Source organism: Balaenoptera borealis (genome assembly GCF_965194805.1).
Source record: "Balaenoptera borealis genome assembly, chromosome: 4".
Lineage (NCBI taxonomy): Eukaryota > Metazoa > Chordata > Mammalia > Artiodactyla > Balaenopteridae > Balaenoptera > Balaenoptera borealis.
The window spans coordinates 51957808-51982263 of record NC_138861.1 but is presented as its reverse complement, the minus strand read 5'-3'; the positions used below and the strand labels follow the sequence as shown (position 1 = coordinate 51982263).

General features: G+C 40.4%; 1 protein-coding gene and 1 long non-coding RNA gene across 6 annotated transcripts in view; one reads left to right on the top strand and one right to left on the bottom strand.

Annotated features, from left to right (window-relative positions):
* Positions 1 to 19828, bottom strand: part of LOC309628299 (placenta-specific gene 8 protein) — a 35175-nt gene extending 15347 nt beyond the window's left edge. The window contains exons 1-3 of the mRNA XM_082391221.1: positions 19676 to 19828; positions 5626 to 5767; positions 3279 to 3403 (exon numbers count right to left, since the gene is read on the bottom strand). Of these exons, the coding sequence (XP_082247347.1) occupies positions 3279 to 3403; positions 5626 to 5737 (237 nt within the window). The 5' untranslated portion in view covers positions 5738 to 5767; positions 19676 to 19828. The remainder of the gene's footprint in view (positions 1 to 3278; positions 3404 to 5625; positions 5768 to 19675) is intronic.
* LOC309628311 overlaps positions 14381 to 24456 on the top strand; it is a 28161-nt gene continuing 18085 nt past the window's right edge. For all 5 annotated transcript variants that reach the window (XR_014244403.1, XR_014244404.1, XR_014244405.1 and 2 more), the window contains exon 1: positions 14381 to 15669. This is a non-coding gene — a long non-coding RNA (uncharacterized lncRNA). The remainder of the gene's footprint in view (positions 15670 to 24456) is intronic.

The window sequence follows — 24456 nt, the reverse complement described above, 5'->3', positions numbered from 1 at the left end:
ACCTTTCCTGGTTCCTTTTGTTCCCTTTAGTAGTTTTAGATATTCCACAACTAATTTCTATTAGCAATGACCCTTAAATTTTTACCCACAACTTAACATTATATATTAAAAAAATTTTTTTTAACATCTTTATTGGAGTATAATTGCTTTACAAAGTTGTGTTAGTTTCTGCTTTATAACAAAGTGAATCAGCTATACATATACATATATCCCCATATCTCCTCCCTCCGTCTCTCTCCCACCCTCCCTATCCCACCCCTCTAGGTGGTCACAAAGCACCGAGCTGATCTCCCTGTGCTCTGTGGCTGCTTCCCACTAGCTATCTATTTTACATTTGGTAGTGTATATATGTCCATGCCACTCTATCACTTTGTCCCAGCTTACCCTTCCTCCTTCCTGTGTCAAGTCCATTCTCTACATCTGTGTCTTTATTCCTGTCCTACCCCTAGGTTCTTCAGAACCATTTCTTTTCTTTTTTTTAAGATTCCATATATATATGTTAGCATACGGTATTTGTTTTTCTCTTTCTGACTTACTTCACTCTGTATGACAGACTCTAGGTCCATCCATCTCACTACAAATAACTCAATTTTGCTTCCTTTTATGGCTGAGTAATATTCTATTGTATATATGTGCCACATCTTCTTTATCCATTCATCGGTTGATGATGGACACTTAGGTTGCTTCCATGTCCTGGCTATTAACATTATATTTATCTTGAGATTCATCTACGTTGTTGTGGGTATCAATAGTTCATTCCTTTTTATTGCTGAGTAGTATTCTATTATATGGATAGGTCACAATTTGTTTATCCATTCACCTGCTGGGGGACATTTGGGTGGTTTTTAGCTTTTGGCTATTACAAGCAAAACTGCTCTGAACATTTGTGTACAAGTCTTGGTATGGATATATATTTTTGCAGGGTAAATATCTAGGAGCAGAATGGCTGGGCCAAAAAGTAGGTGTATATTTAACTTTTTAAGAAACTGTATTTTACATTCCAATCAGCAGTGCATGAGAGTTTCAGTTCCTCCATATCCGCTCACACTTGGTGTGGTTTAGGCTGATTAATTTTAGCTAACCCAATAGTTGTGTAGTGGTATCTCATTGTGGTTTTAATTTGCATTTCTCTAATGACTGATGATGTTGAACATCTTCTTATGTGCTTATTTGCCATTCAAATATTTTCTTTTTTTTTTCTAATTTTATTGTTTGGGTTAAAAATATATACTTAACATGAGATCTACCCTCTTAACACATTGTAAGTTTACACAACACAACAATTTGAAGACTCCCAAAATAACTAAACTGAATGAAAGAAGCTACACACGGTACAGTTCTATTATATAAAATGGTAGAAAATGAAAACTAATCTATAGTGACAGAAGGCATATTGGTGGTTACTTGGGGAAGAGGGGAGGGGAAAGAAGGAAAGATTACAAAGGGATGCGAGTAAATTTGGGGGGTGATGAATATGTTCACTATTTTGACTGTGAGGTTTCACAGGTATATACATATGTCTAAACTTATCAAATTGTACATTTTAAATATATGCAGTTTATTGTAAGTCAGTTATACCTCTGTAATGTTCTTTTTATAAAAAAATGTGTATTTATCTATCAATGCCAGACAAAGCCTTTAGAATATCTTTGTTTCTTCCTCTTCCTTCCAATCTTCCAAATTTTGTCAAAACCAACTAAAGTTTTAGTTTCAGACTGTTATTAATTTTTCAAACTCCTAATGAGCATTTAAAAAAATTGATTATGTACTAAGCCTTTAAAAAAGTTGATAACTTTCATGTTAAATAGTCATAGCGTAATAAATAAAGAGCTCCTACAAATCAATTAGAAAAGACAAACAACTCAATAAAACAATGAAAAAAGTATATGTACAGATAATTTATAGAAGAAATGCAAAAGGACAATAAATTTTCAAAAAGTTGCTTGATCTATCTAATAAAAATTTAACTAAAACAACAAGGAAATATCATTTTTGCCTCTCTGACAGGCAACATGAAAAAAATATTATATTGGCTCACTTATAATATTAATAAATTATAAATTGATATAATCTTTTTGAAGGGATACTTGACAGTATTTTTCAAATTTTAAATGTGCATATCCTGTGATCTGTCAATCTAATCTAGTACACCATCCTACAAAAATACCAGTGCATGTACAAGATCATATACGTACAACTATTTAAACTGCAATATCACTTAACCTTTCATCAATAAGGAAGTGATTAAGTATATTATCTCTATGATGGAATACTATGCAGACATTAAAAAGAATCTGTATTACAGACATAAAGGGGGTCTACCATATATTAAGTGGAAAAAACAGGTTACAATATAGTATGAACTCATTTTAAAAAAAAAAAAGTGATAAAAGAGCCCTGCAAATCCCAGACCCCATATGTCTAGATCTATAGCTATAGGTACATCTAATCTATATGTATATGCATTATAGGCATAGGAAAAAAAAAACCTGAGGAAGGAGACCACCAAATTACTAATAGAATTTATCACTGAGTAGAGATTTTCACCTTTTATTTTATATACCTCTGTGTTTGAATTTGTCATAAAATCACCTATATATGTATTATTTTGTATAATTTAAAAAGTAAGAAATATTTTCAAATGAAAAAATAAAATAATTTCAATGGAATAAAATAAGTTCCTAAAATATTCTGCCTATTTATTGATATTCCCTGTGATGGTTAATTTTATGTGTCAACTTGGCCAGGTCACAGTACCCAGATATCGGATCAAACACTATTCTAGATGTTTCTGTGAAGATAATATTTCAGATGAGATTAACATTTAAATCAGTAGACTTAGAGTAACCCTCCATAATGTGGGTGGGCCTCATCTAATTAGTTGAAGGCCTTAATAGAGAAAGAACGACTTCCCCTGAGTAAGAAGGAATTCTGCCTGGTGGGCCTACTTACTTTACGGGGATGGTGTAAGGATTAAATGATGTAACATACGTAATGTACCTGGGGCATAGTAGGCTCTGAACAATCCTCTTCCACTGTATGACATACAATGCAAATATGAGAGTTGTTTATTTTCTAAGGTTTTCACAGAAACGTAGAAGGAGGTCCCATAACCAGAGGATCTATTGCTACAGTAATGGAATACAAGGTTGCAGATGCTAGGAAACTCCTACCAATCAAATTCAGATGATGGGTACCATCAAATTGTCTCCATGTTTATAACAATTATTTTGAATGTGGGCGCATGCTTGAATGATACAGTATTGTAAGAGACTCACCGGGATGCCGTATCGAGTCCTGTAGAGGGTCCTCATTGCAACACTTGTTCCACACAGACAGCATTCATTCATATCAGATGCAACTTGACATGCAAGACACGTGAAGCAAAATATGCCACAGAGACCTGGACACATGAAATCAGAGGTACAAATTACTCCACTCTGCCGCCACCACAGTTGAAAGTTAGTGTGCTTTCATGAATGGCGGTCCAAATCCTGGGGCCTTTGTCACACATCCTGCTGCCAAGTCCATCTTCACTGCTTTTGCTCAGCATCGCATCAGCTTCTCCCTTCTCCCCACCCAATCATTTCCGGAATAACCACACCTTGGAAAGTCTGTATTCTTTTTGTAGTACTGCCTTCATCCATGTATTGAATGATTCACTGAAACCTAGCCATGTTCCAGAGATTATCCTCAGTACTGACAATGCCTCTGTCTGAAGTTTAGAAGGGAAGTTAGATAATATGAAAAGTTCTCCAACAGAAACCTACTCAAGATGCCAAGGAGTCACTCACCCAAATGGGGCCTCCAGTGCTCTGGGAAGGAAATGTCGCTTGATCTGAATATTGAAGGATGATTAGGAATTTTATAGGTAGAGGAAAGGGAAAAGAGCCTCTTTAGATAACATGGTATGTCTCGACAATGGTTGGTTTTCATTCAACATGGCTGGAGCCAGGGATGGGATGGGGATGAAGCTGGACCCAAGGCGGGTTGGAGACTGGATAACGAGGAAGTACGAGTGCTCAGAATGGGTCATGGAAGTCATGAGGAAGCTCTGAAATATTTTAAGAAGGGAGAATGATTTGGTCAGATCTACAATTAAGAAATTCTATATGAAGATATTAAGCTCATATTAGGACTTGTAATTCACTTATTCGAGTAACAATACTAGGGGTTAGAGGATTAGAATGTTCATCTTTAGAAGGTTTTATTATTGTGGTTTCATTATCACTATGATATGCAGATGTTGAACTAATGTCCTGAGAAGTGTAAGTCATCACCCCAGGTCATCCAGTAGGACAATGAGAGCAAATCAATAAACCCAACTATTCCATTTCCTAGGTAATTCTTTCCCTCTGTGCTTTTTAAAAAATATATTATTTTTAATATTTAATATTACTTTAAATATTATTTTGCAGTCTACTTTAAAAATTTTTTTATTTATTTATCTTTATTTTTGGTTGCGTTTGGTCTTTGTTGCTGCGCTTGGGCTTTCTCTACTTGTAGAAGGCGGGGGCTACTCTTCGTTGCGGTGCGTGGGCTTCTCATTGCGGTGGCTTCTTTTGTTGCGGAGCACAGGCTCTAGGCACACAGGCTTCAGCAGTTGTGGCTTGCGGGCTCTAGAGTACAGCCTCAGTAGTTGTGGTGACGAGCTTAGTTGCTCTGCAGCATGTGGGATCTTCCCGGACCAGGGTTTGAACCCGTGTCCCTTGCATTGGCAGGCAGGTCCCTAACCACTGCATCACCAGGGAAGCCCCCCTTTATGCTTTTCAATGTAATTATTAACTCGATTTCAAATTTCAATTCCACTGATAAGTTAAAGGTTAACAAGGTTTCCTTTCCTGTCTCAGAACACTGTGTAGACTTCAAAGAGGCCGGGGGGGGAAAAAAAAAAAAACCAAAAACCTCAGAGCAAAATTTGTTATATAGGCAGGTTTGTTTGTTTCCTGCTTGGTGCTGAGAACTAAGCATTTGATCCCTCTGACACCCCCATCTTCTCACAAACTTTCTCTCTCCCAAGTTTACTTAGAGAGCTCTCATAAAAGAAACAAAACAAAAAACAAGGAGAGTCAGAGATATTTTACCCAATGAGAAGTTAATTGCCTGTAGAATTCTTTATTCTTAGGTGTATAACAAAGTTAAATGTACAAATAAAATAATTCTTCTCTGAGCTCATGCTGAAACCGTGGATGAAAATTATCCCTTGTTTACTGGGCACAGTGTAACTATAAAATAATGAGTTTAATTTATGTGTAACAAGAGCAGTCTTTTTTTTTTTTTTTAATCAAGTAAAACTTGAAATGTGTCTTTTAATATGATGTATGGTCTATTTATAGTCATTAGGCCAAGTCTGTTCATTGTTAGAGTGTAGAGTGTTAGCTTTTTTCCTATTATCTTAACTCCAGAACTTATTTTAGGAGTAAAACTATTCTTCGAAGGGTGGAGAAGAATTAATTTACAATCCCGTACAGGCTTTTTCTGTTAACAAAGAATTGCCTGACACACAGGGTACTTTGGCATCAGTGGGGAACGTTTACTACACAATAAGGGAGGAATGAGGGAAGGATTTGGTCTTTGGTAATTCACCTCCGCATCAGTTACGGGGGCACTTTCCCCAGCACTTACAGACGCCACAATCGCTGAAGCAGTCACACATGCCCGTCTGCCAGTTAGAGGTTTGAGGAACCGGACCACTTCCAGGCTGAGTTACAATGACCACCGGAGATGGAGCTTGCATTTTCGATGCAGGGTCTTACGTGGCTGTGGTCTGAAAGGAAAAACTTGGTGTAAGTAGCCTGGAGGTTGCTCTTGGAAGGCTGTTTTGAGGCACTCTGCTTCACGGGCAAGTGAGGCAATTTAGACCAAGTGACTTGTTGATCTTTGAAGAACAGAATTTCTGCAGAGGCCCCTGGGGGAAGGGATTCACTGAACCGGTAAAACGTACAGATTCTTCTCTTGGCGTTAGGGAACGTAACATGGTTGTAAGAACTGTTTTAAACAGGTGCCTGGTCTCCACACAAGACAGGGAAACAAATGAGGGAACCCGTGATAATGACCACGCCAACTAAAAATTGTTGCGCGCTGTTTGGTTCTACAAGAACGAAGTCACCGGCCGCTGCAGTCGCTGACCTCCAACACACCCTGAAAGGAGTGCAGGCCGGAGATCAGGAATGCGGCACTGTGTGCTCTGGGAAACACTGGCAGAACAGGCCTTCAGAGAGTTAGATATTTTTTAGAAGATTTTATGAGCCGCATGTCTTACATCTTCTTATACCTAGAAAAGCACTAAAATCATTAACGGACGCATCTGGTCCTCGTGACCAGCAGCAATCTTCTGCCAATATGTGTGCTTGATGGCACGTACCCCCTTCACTAAAACCATGTATTACTGACCTCCCCTCCGACCTCTTCGCAGCAGTCCCTCAGAGCTATCTGAGACGCTGTCGCCCAGGCTATAGTCCTCATTTGGCTCCAAATAAAACTTAACTCACAACGCTCACGTTGTACATTTTTTTTCAGTTGACAAAAGGAGTAGCGAATTACGGGAACAGACTTCTGTAAAATTGCACCATCCTAAGCTTTCGTGCACTCGCACACTTTCTCCTCTTGCCCCTCTTTTATGTTCCCTTTTGTTGTGGACTTGCTTCTCATGAGCAGTTGTAAAGGAAAAACTCCCCTGTTTTCTGTCTACTCACAGAACACTGTCTGTCACTTGTGATCACCAAATGTGTGGTAGCTTTTTTCCACACCAAGCAATTCTGCAACACCAGCTGGGGGTCCATTGGGTTGCACGCTGCAGGCCTGCAAGCCCTGTGCTTGTCCAGAGACCGAAGAAAGAGCCCAGAGTCAGTGACAGAAACATCAATGGTTTAATGGATAGGGGGATCTTACATGTCTGAAGCAAGGTCCTGGAGTGACAGCCCACCAGTCTTCGCTCCCAGGGCAGGGGATGGGGGGAGGGGGAGGTTACCAGTTATAGGGGGGATTGACATCAGGTTGGCTCACTGGTTACCAGGGAAACCAGCAGAGGAGCACAGCCTCCCACCATCCCTTTGATAAGCTATCACAGGGGAGATATTCTGATCTAAAGCTTAGAACAATCACTAGCTGGGGCGAGGGCAAGTACGTAGGCATTTACTGATTAGGGAAGGTCAGTCATCTGAATAGAATGTAGGTGAAGCAGGGACTGGTCGAGCAGAGAATGTACAGAGAACAAGAGAACAGACATCTTGGGGAGCCTGCCCATACAGTGTCTTACAATTTATCTCAATTCTGACACTGTCTACAGGAGACGGTGTCAGATTCCACGTGTTAAGGGCTCAGTCCCACAAGACTGCCCTCCCTCCCCTACTTCAGATGCCAGTTGTAAGACCAGGTTGTCACCTGTGCTTCTGACCAACTAGATCAGAGGCTCCCATGACCCCTTCCTTAGGTTTGATTAATTTGCTGGAGTGGCTCACAGAACTCAGGAAAATAGATTACTTACTAGATTATTGATATATTACAAAGGCTATTAAAGGATACGAATGAACAACCAGATGAAAAGGTACATAGGGTGAGGTTCAGAACCTGTGGAGTTTGGGGTGGGCCACCCTCCCAGCACACCAACCCAAAAGCTCTCTGGACCCTGTCCTTTTGGGTTCTTATGGAGCCTTGATTACATAGGCATGATTGATTAAATCATTGGCCATTGGTGATTGAACTCAGTCTCCAAACCCCTCTCCCCTCCCCTGGAAGTCTGAGAGCTGGGGCTAAAAGTTCCAACCCTCTAATCAAAGATTGGTTCCCCTGGCAACCAGCACCCTCAAGGGCTTTCCAAAAAGTCACTTCATTAGCATACACTCCTCTGTAGTTGAGAGGGGCTTGTTATGAATAACAAGACACCTTTATCGCTCTTACCATGTAAGAAATTCCAAAGATTTTAGGAGCTCTGTGCCAAGAACAGGAATGAAGACCAAATATGTATTTCTTATTAAAAACCACAATATCACAGTAGTCCTCTCCAATCTTCCTGCATCCAAGTTGGTCCTTCACTTCAAATTTACCTGGAGCCTGTATCCCTCTGACAGTGCCGACTATCAGTGCTGACAGACCCTTGGTACGTGTTAGGGACAAGCCCTGATGGTGTGCCCCAGCAAAGTTTATTAGGAAGTACACTTTGTTAGGTTAGTCCTAATTTCTCTCCATCATGAGAGGCAGTGTGGGGTCATGCAACATTGATTTGATTTGAAGTGAGAATATCTTTGCTCAAATTCTGGTTTCTTAAACCGTGTGATCTTGGACTAGTCATTGATCAGCCTAGTTATTTAACTAGTCATTTAAATTTCCTCCTACTAATCTGCAAAAATGGAAATGGTTTCTGACCTATCCACCTTCTGTGCTTATTGAGAGCATTTTCTTTTGCCCTGTATTCTGAAGTGGAAATGTATTACATCTCAGTGTCTAGCACACTGTGAGTGAGTCAAGCATATAATAAGTACTTAATTCAAGAAGACAATGAAAAGTATCTTCTATGAGTACCTTCTATGAGATAAAGTTTAGGGATGAATTTAATGAACAATGAAAAAAATCAGATTAGTATCAGGGAGAGTGGCTAAAATGTACAAAAATGCAGCAAGGAAATGTCTTTTGATGATTTCCACAAATATCTATTGGCAATAATATCAGCTAATATTCATTGAGAGTCTACCTTATATCAGGCACTGTGCTAGACTCACACTGTCCACTTAATGTTACAACAGCCCTGCTAAGTAGGAATTATTATCTTTATTGAGTTGATGAGGAAATGGAGGCTCAGAGAGTTTAAGTAAATTATGAAATTCAAATCCTCTCTGGCTCACTCCACAGTCCCTGTCCCTCCCTTTGCCCCTTAGCTTTAGAGCCCTGCTCCATCACAGCACTTATTACAGGGTGGCATTTTCATTGGTTTGTTGTGATCTCCTTGAGAACTGGAACTCTCTTTTCGTATTTATTCCTTTAGCACCAACTTCAATGTTAGTCAAATAGAAGGTACTTTTCCTTGTCTTCTTGACTTAAGTACTTATTATATGTTTGACTCACTCACAGTGTGCTAGACACTTGAGATGTAATACATTTCCACTTCAGAATTCAGGACAAAAGAAAAACACTAAGATTGAAAATACAGTGCTTCGTGATACTCAGGCAATGTGATTATACTAATGCTTTCTTGTATTATTTCCCTCATAGGGCAGTGTCAAAAACAAGCAAATTACCTCCATTGTTCCATATTACTTTACACTTTTTCTATTTCTTGAATTAACTGGGTTTCTTTATAGATTGCATTGCTCAGTAATGCCTGGCTAGTTTGGTAGTTCCCATGGACAAAAAGAGAGAGCAGTATATGAAACAAGGCAACATCCTGGATGTTTTTCCACACAATTGAAAGCGTATCAACAATGGTTCAAACATGTCTAAATCTGCCCAGGCTTCATCATAGCTAATTGTAAATTAACCAGGTCTATCATTATAAATGGTCCCCTGAGTCCTAGCAAACAGCCTCATGTGAAGGACACAGTGTTTCTGGATAAGTATTAAACGAGTTTATTTTTATTTTTTTTAGAAAGAAGGAAGAAGCTTTAAAACGTTTTTTTTTAAAGGTTTCTGTCTGTTGAACTTTATCACCATCAGAAAATAGCTCTAGGTATTTCCCTTCCCATTAGTGAGTGTGGTCTGCAAACATATATTTTTCTAAGTTTTAATAAAATGATTATAGGTACACAAAGAGAGGACAAAATCTGACATTAAGTATTAAAAAAAAAAATCTTTAAAATGAGAGAAATTTAAAAGCCCCAAGGTTGACAAAATGACAAGGCAGGAACAGATAATTCACAAAAGAAGACATGAAAATGACCTTAAGTATATTAAAAAAGATGTTCAAACTCACTCAATATTAAAGAAATGCAAATTAAACACTTGTCAGGTGGCAAAAATTAAAGAGTATGCAACACATTCTTTTGGCAAGGCTGTGGAGGAACAGGAACTCATATATTTCCAGTGAGAATGCAAACTGGTGCAAACTTTCTGGAAGGAACTTTGGCAATACTTAACAAAACTACACTTACGCTTACCATTTGCCCAAGCAATCCCATATCTAGAAATTCATCCTGAAGATATACCTCCAAAAATGCAAAAACACATATGCATGAGGTTATTCCTAGCAGCATTGTTTGTTTTTGCAAAATAATTGTAAGCACTATATGGGAGACAGGTTGAATAAACTATGGTACACCCACACAGCGGAGTGTTATGCAGCTATCAAAAAAAGAATGAGGACGAGCTCTATAAACTGACATGAAGTAACTTCCAAGATATATGTAAGTGGGAAAAAAAATGTACAAAAGAATGTTTTTGGTATGATATCCTTCATGTAAGAAATAAAGGGAAATAAGAAAACACACATGTATCTGTTCAACTGTGCAATAAGAAATACAGGAAGAATAAACCAGACACAAATGAAACTTGTTATGTTCAGGGTAAATGAGGTGGAAAGAATGAGAGAATGGAAATGGAGTAGCAGGGCTGGGGGCAACACTTCTCTAAGTGTACCTTTTCATATGGCTCTGACTCTTCCAACCATGCTAATATTTCACATATCAAGTCAACGCATAAATGGACAGTCAAAATCAACCAGAATGTGGCAGGATCCCAAAATGCAATATAAACAGTAACAAATAGACCTGACTGTATTACAATTAATATTATAACCACACTGAGGAAGAAAAAAGTAACCTAAATAACCTTGGAAAGTATTTTGACTATATAACATAAAGCTATAAAAAAATAACTGACATAAATATTATACTCTAGTTAGTAAACTTGTTTTTCACATGGGTATGAATTAGCAATTCTGAAATCTATCTATCTATCTATATATATGGCTTGAACAATATACTGTGGATAATGAGATTGAGATTTTTCCCTGTCAGAGAAAGAAATTACAAATAAGGAAAGGAGGACAGCTAATATGAGTCCTGTTGGATTGGAATCAGTGGTATGAACTCATGGTTATTTACACACACACACACACACACACACACACACACACACACACATACACACAGTTGTAAATGAGGGGGTAAGACTCCTTTGTGGGGTCTTTAAGTGTCACTCCGACACAGTTACAGAAATCCCATTCAGACAAGCATATGAAATTAAAGAATTTATTCTACTCCCAGGTCCTAAAGGGGGAGGCATGACATGCCCAGAGGGCCATGCAAAGTCCCTTAAAAGCCTGAAGTTTGGTAACAGCAGGCATCGAGACAGCAGAGCCAGGACACATGGGCAAATGCCTTTATTGAGGGTCATGAGTGGGGTAGCTTGTGGCATGCAGGAAGCATTCTCACTGGGTAATTTAAATGTAACTGGGTCAACAAGGAAAGTAGGAAAAGGGTAAGATGGGGAAGTCATTATAAGGCTTATGAACACATGTATTGGGGATGGGTACTTAGAAGTGGGCAATAACTTGGTAAAAGTTCAAAACAAGCACTTTGGAAGCCACTGAGGCAACAAACAACAACTTTACAGTACACACACACACACACACACTCATACGCACAGAGAGATATAGAAATGTGTATATATGTATGAATACATAAATATTTCCCAGCCCTCTCCGTTGAGAGGACCTAGAAGCAACAACAACCCACTATCAATGAACACACCTTGTGCCCAAATCTTGGTTTCTAAATACCATTTTCCAATTAAAAAAAGAGCCTGAGTTCATTAGAGAAATGGATGATTCCAGGGCTGGGAAAGGGAAGTACAAGATAAGCCTGGAACATCTTGTGTACCAAAAAGTAAAAAAGGGTGCAAATATGGATTAGAGATAGGACCTCAGAGCCAACTTGATGGCTCTTCCAATGGCTAAATCTGGGACAATTTGTGTAACCAAACAATGTTAATATCCGATTATAATTCATAGACTAAACTATCCATAACTCTCTACTGATATAAATAAAAGAGTAAATTTTATTTACTCTGAGGGAGAAGGGGGGAATTCCCTGGTGGTCCCCAGAGGTTAAGACTCTACGTTTCCACTGCAGGAGACAAGGTTCGATCCCTGCTCAGGGAACTAAGATCCTTCAGGCTACACGGCACGGCCAAAATAATAATAATAATAATAATAATAATAATAATAATAATAATAATAAATAAAATGAGGGAGAATTCCCATTAACGAATATAGAGGGAGTGACGGAAATACAAGATCACCATTTGGCAAACACTACAGTAATAATTGTTATAGGCAAGACTCACAGATGGATGCTAAAATTAGACTTTGAAAGTATGAGAAACAACATATTTACACATCTCAAAGTATCACCCCACAGGCTACTTATTAATTGCAAAGAGAAAAACAGCAACTCTCTAGTGGATAAATCTGGCAGACGCTATCTTAGTCAAGTGACCAAAGTTGATATTATCAGTAATGGGACATACTGATGTGCTCCAGAAAGTGGAGACAATGCTATGACTGGGTATATTAATAAATCTTATCTATGGGAGTGAAGGTGACTAGAGCAAGCCTAACCCTGCAACAGGTAAAGAAACAGCAATCACTCATATTAGTCAGGAAAGGGAAATGTTTGGTATTTATGGCCTGGATAATGTTTAAAGTTCATCTGTGTTCAAATATGATTACGGAGTGTTAGTGTTTTTATTTGATCCATCATGGTCTTATCTGATGTTGATGCTCTGTGAAATTGTTCATGTGCTAGAGGGGAGCATCAAGACCCAGTGGGGAGGACAATATGGATGGACCTTAAAGGCATTATGCTAAGTGAAATAAGTCAGACACAGACAGACAAATACCGTATGATCTCACTTATACGTGGAATCTAAAACAAGCAAACAAACCAAACTCATGGATACGGAGAACAGATTGGTGGTTGTTAGAGGTGAGGGGTAGGGCGTGGGAGAAATGGGTGAAGGTGATCTAAAGGTACAAACTTGCAGTCGTAAAATAAATAAGTCCTGGGGCTGTAATGTACAGCATGGTGACTATAGTGAATAACACTGTATTGTATATTTAAAAGTTGCTAAGAGAATAAATCTTAGAAGTTCTCATCTCAGGAAAAAATTTTGTAACTGTGTGGTGATGCATGTTAACTAGATTTACTGTGGTGATCATTTCACAGTATATACAAATATCAAATCATTATGTTGTACACCTGAAACTAATATAATGTTATATGTCAATTATATCTCAAAAAAAAAAAAAAAAAAAAAAAAAAGACGTGGTGTGAGTGCCAGGCCAGCTTGCTGCAACACCAAAGCCTAGCTCACAGCACTGGGCCAGCTCCACGATGGCAAGAGCTACTTTTCTCTTCCTTAGGACAATAGTGGGACAATTGGTAACATTTGGATAAGATCTGTAGATTAATTAGGTGATAGCAGTTTGCCAATATTAATTCCCTGGTTTCAGTATGTGTACTATTGTTATGTAAAACATTAACCAGGAAAGCCAGTGAGGGGTGTATGGGGACTCTGTGTATTACTTTTTTATTTTTGTATTTTTTAGGCTGTGCCATGTGCATGTGGGATCTTAGTTCTCCGACCAGGGATTGAACCCGCACCCCCTGCAATGGAAACGTGGAGTCCTAACCACTGGACTGCCAGCAAAGTCCCTGTTATTTAAAAAAAATCTTATTGAGATATATTTTACATACTATAAAATTCAATCGTTTAAAATGGATACAGTTCAGTGACTTTAGTATATTCATACTTGCATAACCATCACCATAATCTAATTTTGAAATATTTTAGCACACATCCTCTAAAGAAAACCCATGTCCATTAACAGTCACTCCCCACTTCCTCTCGCCTCCCCTACGTCCAAACAATCTCTAATCTCCTTTTTGTTTCTATTGGTTTGCTTATTCTAGTCATTTCATATAAATGGAATAAGAGAATATATGTTTTTTTTTGTAACTGACTTCCTTTAGTTAGCATAATGTTTTCAAGGTTCATCCTTATCACAGCATGTATTAGTACTTTTTTTTTTTTTTACTGGTGAATAATATTCCATTGTGTGGATATACCATTTTGTGTTTGTCCATTTTTTTTTTTTTAATATTTATTTATTTATTTATTTATTTTTGGCTGTGTTGGGTCTTCGTTTCTGTGCGAGGGCTTTCTCTAGTTGCAGCAAGCGGGGGCCACTCTTCATCGCGGTGCGCGGGCCTCTCACTATTGCGGCCTCTCTTGCTGCGGAGCACAGGCTCCAGACGCGCAGGCTCAGTAGTTGTGGCTCACGGGCCCATTTGCTCCGCGGCATGTGGGATCTTCCCAGACCAGGGCTCGAATCTGCATTAGCAGGCAGATTCTCAACCACTGCGCCACCAGGGGAGCCCCCTGTGTTTGTCCATTGATCAGCTGATGGTCATTTAGATTGCTTCTACTTTTTTGTTATTATGAATAACGCTCCTATTACTATCTGCGTACCACACAGGTTTTTGTGCGGACATTTGTTTTCATTCCTCTTGGGTGTCTATCTAGAAGTGGAATTGCTGGGTCAAAATACTAACTTTATGTTTAGCATTTTGGAAGGCAGCTATGCTCACCACTATACCACCAAGGCCATGTTTAGCATTTCGAACTGCTTCACATTGTTTTCCAAAACTGCTGCATTTTGTTTGCGGGTTCCATCATCCTGGCCAACGTTTGTTATTGTTTGTCTTTTTGTGTGTTATTGTTCCAACATTTTTCATAAATCTGAAATTATTTCTAAAAAATAAGAAAACAAAACATAAGAGAATATGCGAAGAGGAGAGCCCCCATAGGACTTAGAGTGAAAAATAGAAAAGCAATCTGTTACAAAAGCTGTAAAACGTATATTCCCAAATCCAAGTAGTATATAATGTAAACATAGCCCTAAGAAGATTTTTGAACTGTGGTTGCATTTCCGCCTTAGAATTCTTAGGAACCATTCTAAAGAATTTCTCTTTTTCGCATAGAACACCATAAAATGCATTCAGAATAGCTGAAGCTTATTTAAAATTTATTAGGTTTGTCCTTTTATATGCATTAAAGTGGTTTTTTATTTTGGTTTTTGCTTTATTTATTTTTTAACGCGCCATAATGGCTTTTTACTGCTCTTTTACAAGAAAAGAGAGAGGCTAACCACTGTGGATCTCACAGAAAACACTGCGAAAGAAGGTTTAGTAAGTGAACAAAAATGGTGGGGAGGAGGGAAAGTGGCGGGGGGGCGATCATTCGGGGCCTGCGTTATCTGTGGGTGTCTTTGTAGGCAGGAGTCTATCTTGAAGGGTAGGATCATCAGGTGGTGGAACGAAGCGAACTTGCCTCTGGCTGTACTCTGGCTCCCTCGCAGGGAGAAGGGACAAGGGCAGGACAGTCCGCCGGTGGCGGGGCGCGCCGGTGTCAGGCTGAACCAAGTTATCAAACCACACGGGCCCATCGGCAGCCTCCGCTTTTCCCTTTGGGGCGGAGAGCCCACTCGCTCCCCGTTGCCGGTGCACGCGGGAGGTGTGGCCTCGGCAGGAGCAGGGCCGGGGGCTTCAGCAGCGCGGGCCGGAGGGTGGGGTGGGCTTCTCACCGCCGTGACCTCTCGCCCCTCAGGATGGTGAGTGCGCGCAGCGTGGCGGCGCAGAAGGTGTTCTCCGCCAGGCACCCACGTTCGGCCTCCCAGTACGTGAGTTGTGTACCCGGCCGTCTCCTCTGCTGGGACCTGACTTTTTGCCCCCGAATCCCTCCGGGCAGGCAGCGCGGAGCCCGCGGGCAGGCTTGGCCGCAGTCAGGGCGCGGCCAGCTCCAGGCGGCTGCATCTCGCGGACGCGGGGAGGGTCCGCGAGGCTGGGACCTGGGCTGGTCCCTGTCGCCGTACGCGGCTGGACCTGCCGGATTTGGTGGGAGCCGAGATTGGCCGGGCAGGCGCGAGGGAGCCCGGGGTCTGGGACAGGGTCGGGGCGCCGCTGCCCGGCACCCTGCCGCTCCGCCAGCCGCGGCCGCTCCGTCTCACCAGGCATTTGTAATACATTTTGTAAAGTTTTCATCAGATGACTGGGCTGATCAGCTCACTTCTGATCGGGAAGTAAGACAGAAAGAAACTATCATCACCAACCCCCGGCCCCTGGCCCCGCTGATTTTAACACCTCTTAGGTGGTCCCCAGATTCTACTTCTAGTGCACATGCCTGTTTTTCGGTTTAGTAAGAAGCATCCACAGCTTTCTAAACACACTCGTTCTGTGGATTCATGAAAAAGGAAATAAAGAAACTGCAATTGTGCCATTTCTGTTGCTCACGCTTTTTACAGTAATCACCTTGGTTTTGGGAAAAGGAAGCTCCCAGTCCTGGGCGTAAGCTCTACAAGGGCAGGGAATTTTTGTGGGCTGTGTTCTCTGAGGTAACGCAAAAGCTTAGCGCAGGGCCTGGCACACAGTAGGTGCCCATTAACACGCCCGCCACCGCGGTCTTAGTGCGTGATGCCCGCTGGAGCCCGTGCACATCAGACACAGGCTAGTGCTCAGCCCTGAAAACCACTTAAGCAGTGGCAGTTCTCCCTAGAACTCCTTTAGACCGCCAGACATCCTATATCGCAAACCCCAGTACTCACATGACAGAAACCATAGTTTTGGGTGATAGCTTCCCATATTTGGGACCTGGGAAGAAGAGGTGTTGCAGGAAATGCTTTAAAAAAAGGAAATTCAGACTTTCTTTTGTATTTCTTTTTAATAATCAAATATCAGAAAAAAACAGGAAAGGCTATACAAAATGTTCGGTGGTTATCACTAGGTGATTGGCTGGTAGAGATTTTTAACTTTTATCTTTATAATTTTGTGCATTCTCTGAAAAAATTTTTTACAATTAGCATTTATTCCTTTTATAATCAACACAAGAAATACCCACTTTGGAAACAAAAAGCAAATGCAGTGACTAAAAAAAAAAAAAAGTAAAGGGTTGTGCTGATTATCCTATAGCTGTCTGAATTTTTTCTCCTTAGCCCCTAGCCAGTGCCTGGCACAAGTTGGCATTCAGTAACTACTTGCTGAATGAATGAACTTATACCCTTCCCATGATCTCTCTCAGGAAAAACATGTTCATTTAACTTGCTTATTTTTTAAGAAGTCTATGCTGTGATTTTGAATAGAATGATCTGAAGATTTCAAAATAAAAACTTGCCTGCAATTATCTAACCATCCTTTCTTTTTCCTAACTATCCTCACTCAGTATATACTTTATATATCTGTGTATTCAGATTGGCCGCTGTTAGCCCTTAAAGCAGAGACTGGAGCATTCTCTGAGTGCCTTTGAAGTTGAATCAATGGTAGGTAAACTGCACATTTTGCAGCCAGCAGCTTCATCGGAAATATCCATGTGCTGACTGCCAGTTAGTTTGTACCACAGTTTACTTTCTCAGTGTAGTGGCCTCAACAGTCTTTAGCCCCAAAGTCAAAAGCTCTCGGTTTCTGTTTCTTTCACTACTTTTGACTTCCTTTTTTGAATACGGAAAACTGGGCGCCCCAGGTGTTTCTGGGGACTTTAGCACCGAGAACTGAGCAGAGATTGGGGGACCCGGGAGGTTTCAAGGTTCATCTCTAGTGAAGGTTACCTACAGCAGGGGGGAAGGCTACTCTATCCGGCCCAGCCCAGAACAACAGCACTAGGAACCAGCGCCCCAGACTTCTTTTTGACCAATGTGGCTTATTCTGAAAGAGGTCTTGTAACTTCTCACATGAGATTTCTTACTCCAGAAAGAGGTCCCTGATAGCTATCAAACAGAAGAGAAAACAAGCACACTTACTCCTGTGCAGCTCTGTGGTTTAAATATCATTTCACAATTCTAGGGATCCTTTAGGTTGCAATAAAATATAAAATAAAAACGAACTCAAAATATCCTAAACGGTTGCAAGTCTCTTTGCTTCAGCCATTAAATACCCAATAGTCTTTAACCTTAACCATTCAAGGTAAAAGATCGACAGCAGGAGTTGAGGGGAAGATAACAAAAGACAACTTCCCTGAAATCACTTTAGTGCCCAGTAATGTTTCCAAGAATTTCTGGGACCTTGTCTACAAGCTTGTCTCCTCCGTTCAGTGGTCTTCAATGCTTACTGTGCGCGTAAAAGCCACTTTGGAGAGTTTGTTTACGATGTAGATTCCTGGGCACTATCCTCCGAGATTGTGATTTAGGTGGGATGGGCTGGGGTCCAGGAATCTGTACCGAGCACCCTCAGGGCTGCTGCCCCTATGGCATAGGGTGCTGTCATGTAGAGGAATGTGGCCCTCTGCATGGACGCAGCTTGGTGAGAATTAGAAAAATACCATCCCCTTCTCCAGGCAGGTGTAGCCATGCCAGGGCCTCCAGCTTTCCCGAGGAGCACAGGAACTAGCCCCACTCACCCCTGGGCTGCCTGCCCATGCAGAGGCCTGGCATCTCAGGAGATTCCAGCATCAGTGCCCTTACAGAGGACACTTTGTAACCCACGGCCCTGGGCGTTTTTATTTCTCTTCTGTTAAGAATAACTGCAGATCCAACCCACGTTAGCAAACATTACTGGGCACCCAACGTGTGTAGCGCTTGTGTTAGATATGGTAGGGGTTCAGGAGAGTCTGTAGTTTCCTCTCCACAGCCGGTAGCTCTGCCCATCACTGAGGGACCACACAGCTGTTTCGTTTCATGTTGTCTTTGATGCCACAGAGCAGACAGGTGATGAAAAAAGTTGGTGGGGGCCACTCCGGAGAAAGGAAGAATGGAGGCAGGAGGAATTGAAATGGGAATCTTGGTGGACAAGCTTTGAAGAGAGACTGAGACCCCTTTCTTTAGAAGACCCCTTTTGTGGAATGCCCTCAATGCCCAGAAACCTTGCAGGATTTGGCCCACGTTTTAAACACCCTAATTTCATCCATTAGTTTTAGTTACAACTAACCTTATACCTGTCTCCCCTGCCCTGGAAAACCTCACTCTTGAGAAGGACAGCCCCTATCTTATTAATATTAATTAGTATTAATCTACTACATTAATTACATTAATATTAATCAATATATCGCTTAGATTTTCCTCTTCTTTCTAGTGTTTATCAATGTTAAACTTTAATTTTTTTTTTGCTTTGATTGAAACATTTCCATTTCCTAATTTCTCATCTCAGAAGTTAACAAATGTGAGGTGAGAAGGGTCTCTTTCTTTATACATATAAATAAAGCACCAGAATTTAAGTTTGAAGCCTTCTAGTCTGTTTTTTCTTACTGTCATACCAAAAATTCAAGGAGTCTCATGATTCATTAGCTAAATCTATAAAATCCCGTCTTCTTTTTCTAATGGAAAAAAAATCAAGCAAAATAGTTTCAAAAGACAAAGAAATTAGACTAGCACAAGTAAACATGCCTATGTATGAAATAAAGAGTGAAATTAATGATCAAGTTATAAACACAATGCCTAATATATATATCCTGCTGAAAGCAGTAGTTGATGACGATTCAAGACTACCTTATGAAAAGCATGGCATCTCACACATGCCTGGCACATGTTGAATTTGACTAACTTAACTAAATTTAAAGCAATTAGATAAGAGAACATTGGTCTTTCGGCTGAACCTCAAAATATTGCATGTTAGAAATAATAACAAGAAAATCAAATACTCCCCCCCCACCCAGGGCTAAGATAAGCTTTTAAAGAAGTGCTTAATTTAAAAGTACTTACAGTTAAGAAATAGGTCTGGGCAGGCTGTATCTTGTGGCTTCAGAGAGAATCTCACTAGAAGTGAGAGATACAGGAAAGAGAGAAGTGTGTTTCCATCGCAGTATGCAGTACAAAGTACATAATGAGTGGTTTTTCATTGGCCAGTGCAATCTGGGCAGAGGAGTGTTCAAGGTATGTTCTGTGATTTTGAAAACGAAAGCATTTCTTGCCCCCAAAATTGTGTTCCTTCTCCTACATTGTGGTAAGTACACTCATGTATCTTTTTTGGGGGGGGGGGAAGGATTTGATTCATTATATAATTTGACTGGTTTTACATGTCTGGCAGAGCTTACCAATTTTTAAATTTTACTTTTTCCCTTTAATACAATAAATAAGATTTAGTGTGTATTTATTGCCATTTTTAAATTGGGGAGCTTGTAGGTAGGGTTAAGGAGAAAACAGGCTACCTGGAATTCCATACCTAATCAGACACTTTTCTTTTTTTCTTCTGCCTCTTTGGACTCCTTTGTTCTCCCTGGCATTGGTTAAATAAATGCCTACTAAGTGTTAGGCACTGTACTAAATGCTTTTCATGTATTAATTTATTGAATTCTCCTCACAAGTCTGTGGGGTAGGTATGATTATCATCGCCATTTAACTGGCAAGGAAACTGAGTCACAGCAATGCTAAGTGGCTAGAAGTTGGCAGCTAGGAACTGGCTGAAAAGGGACTCTGTGTCTTTGGAGGTCTGCACCACATCCTGCCTCGCATTCTCACCCTGCAATTTGACGCTAGCCTCGCTCTAGTGGGAAACATCTGCCGTTCCTCACAACCTCAGAGGGAGTGAGAAGGCTGGCCACTTTTATTTCTGAAAGGCTCAAATTACGGAATCAGAAATCAAAATGTTATGAACAGGTATTTCAAAAGGAAGAAATTCAGACATAAAAGAAACGGTGTAAAGAGATTGGGCGTGATGTAGTAAAAAGTGCCATAGTTTGTAGCTGAGCTGACAGGGGATAAAATCCTGTTAGCTGTGTGGACTTGGAAAGTCAACTAAAAAGTCTAAACTTCGGTTTCCTTACCTCTAAAATTAGAAAAATAAGGTTTACCTACCAAAGTCATTGGGTGTCATTGATAAGGCTTAGTCTGTTTTATTTTATTATTATTTTTAAATTAAAAAAATTTTTTTTTGGTCACGCCGCACGGCACGTGGGATCTTATTCCCTGACCAGAGATCGAACCCGGGCCCCCTGCAGTGGAAGCGTGGAGCCTTAGCCACTGGACCGCCAGGGAAGTCAGGCTTAGTCCATTATAATGTTCGATGTATGTTAGCTGATATCACTGAAAGACTGTTGAGATACCAACTATAATCTGAAACAATGATCCCCCCCCCTGCACACCTCCCACCCAGGTGACATCCAGTATTGACAAGGTTTTGCGAAATGGATGATAGACTCATTGATTTTTGGTGGCATTATAAATTGGTACTCTCTTTTTGGCAGGCAGTATTGGCTATATACATACGTAGCAGAATCAAAACATAGACTTATCCTTTGGCCCAGCAATTTCACTAAGAGTGAGTGTCTTCTTAAATTCTGTGCCCATAGGCTTTTTGTTTACCTCACCCTGGTCCCAGGCCTGAAAGAATACAGGAAAGAAAGGGTCAAATCGTGTCAAGTCTGTGTTTAGCCTGCTGTGCTACCCAGGGTAAGGGATAAAAGAGCTTAACTACACAGTCTATCCCTTTGAGCTACACTGGGGGCAATGGGAGAAGAACACTCAAGGACAGAGAATTCTATGTGAAGTAAACCTTTTTTAAAATTTTGAAACAATTTTTGACTTAACAGAAAAGTTGCAAAAATAGAAGAGTTCTCATATGCCCTTTACCTAGCTTCCTTTAAAATTAACATCTCATGGGCTTCCCTGGTGGTGCAGTGGTTGAGAATCCGCCTGCCAATGCAAGAGACACGGGTTCAAGCCCTGGCCTGGGAAGATCCCACATGCCGCGGAGCAACTGGGCCCGTGAGCCACAATTACTGAGCCTGCGCGTCTGGAGCCTGTGCTCCGCAACAAGAGAGGCCATGACGGTGAGAGGCCCGCGCACCGCGATGAAGAGTGGCCCCCCGCTTGCCGCAACTAGAGAAAGCCCTCGCACAGAAACGAAGACCCAACGCAGCCAAAAATAAATAAATTAATTAAAAAAAATACATCTAAGACAAAAAAAAAAAATTAACATCTCATATAACCATAGTAAGATGATCAAAAATTGAAAATTAACATTGGTACAAGAACATTAACTCAACCACAGACAAAACTATTTGAATCTTAATAGTTTTTCCATTCTCTGTTCAAGGATCCAATCCAGGATTCCACCCTGCATTTAGTTGTCATCTCTCTCTTTAGTCTCCTCCGATCTGGAGAAGTGCCCCAGGTTTTTCTTGCTTCACATGACTTTGACATGTTTGAAGAGGACCTATGTGGAATTAACCTCTTCTCCAAGGAGCCCTGGGTCTTTTCATTGGAGAACGGTATTTAGAAAAGATCTGGGTGCTGTTGGATTCTCATTGCTTTTAGGCTCCTTCAGTAAAGAGAGGTGATATATGTGTATTTACTTATACACATGAATGAATGTGTATACATGTACATATATGGATATGCGTGCATATGCCCATCATTATCAATCAAAACTGTGACTTCACACTGATACCTCTAATTCTAATCCAATTCCACGAGGTTTAATTCTAGCTTTCCTCCTTGCCTTATTTTAAGTTCTTTTTCAAGCAGTGAAAAACTTAGCTTTCATTATCTACAATATATTTACTTATTTGTTCAATCCAACCCTTTTATGTACACATGATGCTTTCAGAATTGCTAACCGACACCTCTGTGAGAAGCCAATTTACCAACTAGACTACAGTGTTGTGTACAGTTCTTTTTGCTATTTTAGCTTTACAGGATCAAGTCAAAACACTGTTTTCCAAAGTTACTTAGGTTACTTCTTTTCTTTCCTGTCCCCTTTGGTGTGGTAATGTAAGATCTATTCAGAAAAAGGTCACTCCCTCTTCATCTCTGCTGTCCTGTTACCATCCCCTCACCCCCCTTTCCTATCCATCCCCTGTCTCTTTAGTTTCTGGTTTATCTTCCTTTATCTATTTTGTACTTATGTGGAGAGGGACTGAGACCCAACCCACAGCCCCAGCTTTGCACAACTTTGTGAATATACCAAAACCCACTGAATTGTGCTTTAAAAGGGTGAATTTTATGGTATGTGAATCATATGTCAAATTTTAAAAAGCCGTGAGTTAGAAATCCTTTTTATTCTTTAAAAGGAAACAGCTGGAGCTAAGATCTGTGTTCAATGCCATTCTCTAATCAGCATCTGGAATAACTGAAGCTATCATTCATATCGAATAGAGGGCCAGTTTCTTGTGAAATTATAATTAATATTCTTCGAGCCAGAAAACTGGCCATGATATAAAAATTTTCATAGAAAATTTGAGCATCTCCAGATGCAAATGAGGGCAAAACATTTCTATTTCTCAGGCTTTTATCAGGTCACGTGTAAATGAATCTTGATTTCCTTTGCTTGTCCTCTGGGCCCATTGTTACAAACGTTGTTAGAAATCTTGGCAGCTCTGCAGAAGAAGTCATATCCTGTCTGAAAAAGGACGGATGCCAAAGCTCGTTTTGGTTTATGAGCTCTTGTTTTTTAGTTAACGTATACAAGTCATTAACCTTCCTGTGGAGAGAAGACTAAGAGCCTGTGACCTCTAAATGGGGGTGAGCTGGCTTATACAGTAAGTGCAGCACAGAGAAAGGGTCCAGCTCATGTAGTTACGTCTCTATCCAAACATTCTCTCCCAGGGAAGGAAAATGAACAAATAAAGACCAGATGATTTACAACATGCTTGGTAAAGGAGAAGATCAATATTGCAAGATGAATTTCTGTGGAAATCTATTTCTGTGCTTAGATGCTCATTCACCCCCAGCTCATGCCAGCAACTCGTCAGTTTATATCTGGTGGAAATACATTTCCAGAAGGTTGCAACTGAGAACACAGTTTTATGATAATGAGGAGGTGCTATGGAAGAAGTTGTGACATTTGTTTCCCTATATCTTATTGTGGGAATCCTAACTGCAGATTAAATTCCTGTCCTCCTGCAGCTAGATGGAAGATTCTCCATTTCCTGGAGGGACCCTGTCTCCATACTCAGTGGCTACAGACTTGTAGACAGGCCCAGCTTTCTTCATGAAATGTAGTAACTTCCATTAGGGAGAGGCTGTGTGTAGGCTGCAAGTAACAGAACCCACTTACCTGCCCCTTTTTCCCAAACAAAACATGAAAATAAGAAGCAAGAGCCTGAGGGCAGGGATATAAACAGCCCTTCAAAATGACTGGAACCAGGGACTTGAATAGGGTTGCCATCTCTTTCTGTCTCATCTTTGTTCTTTTTTATTGCAGACTGGCCTTGTCTGAAATAGGGAGTGGGTGCCTGCCTCAGGATAGACAAAATCATATAAAATGATGGGACTTATCTTGACAGGCTGGAGCGGAAACTGCAAAGATTCAACCTGTGGTAGCACAATGTTAACGAAAATAATCAAACAATCTCTGATAACAAAAGAGTTTTATTTGAGCCAAACTAAGGATTAGCCTGGAAGCCAGCTTCCCAGATTACTCTGAGAAGCTGCTCCAGAGAAGCACGGTTTCCAGCACAGTTTTATATCTTGTCAGAACAAAGAACATTAAACAAGTTAAGGATACATATCTTCAAGGTTTCAAAAACAAACAAACAAACAAA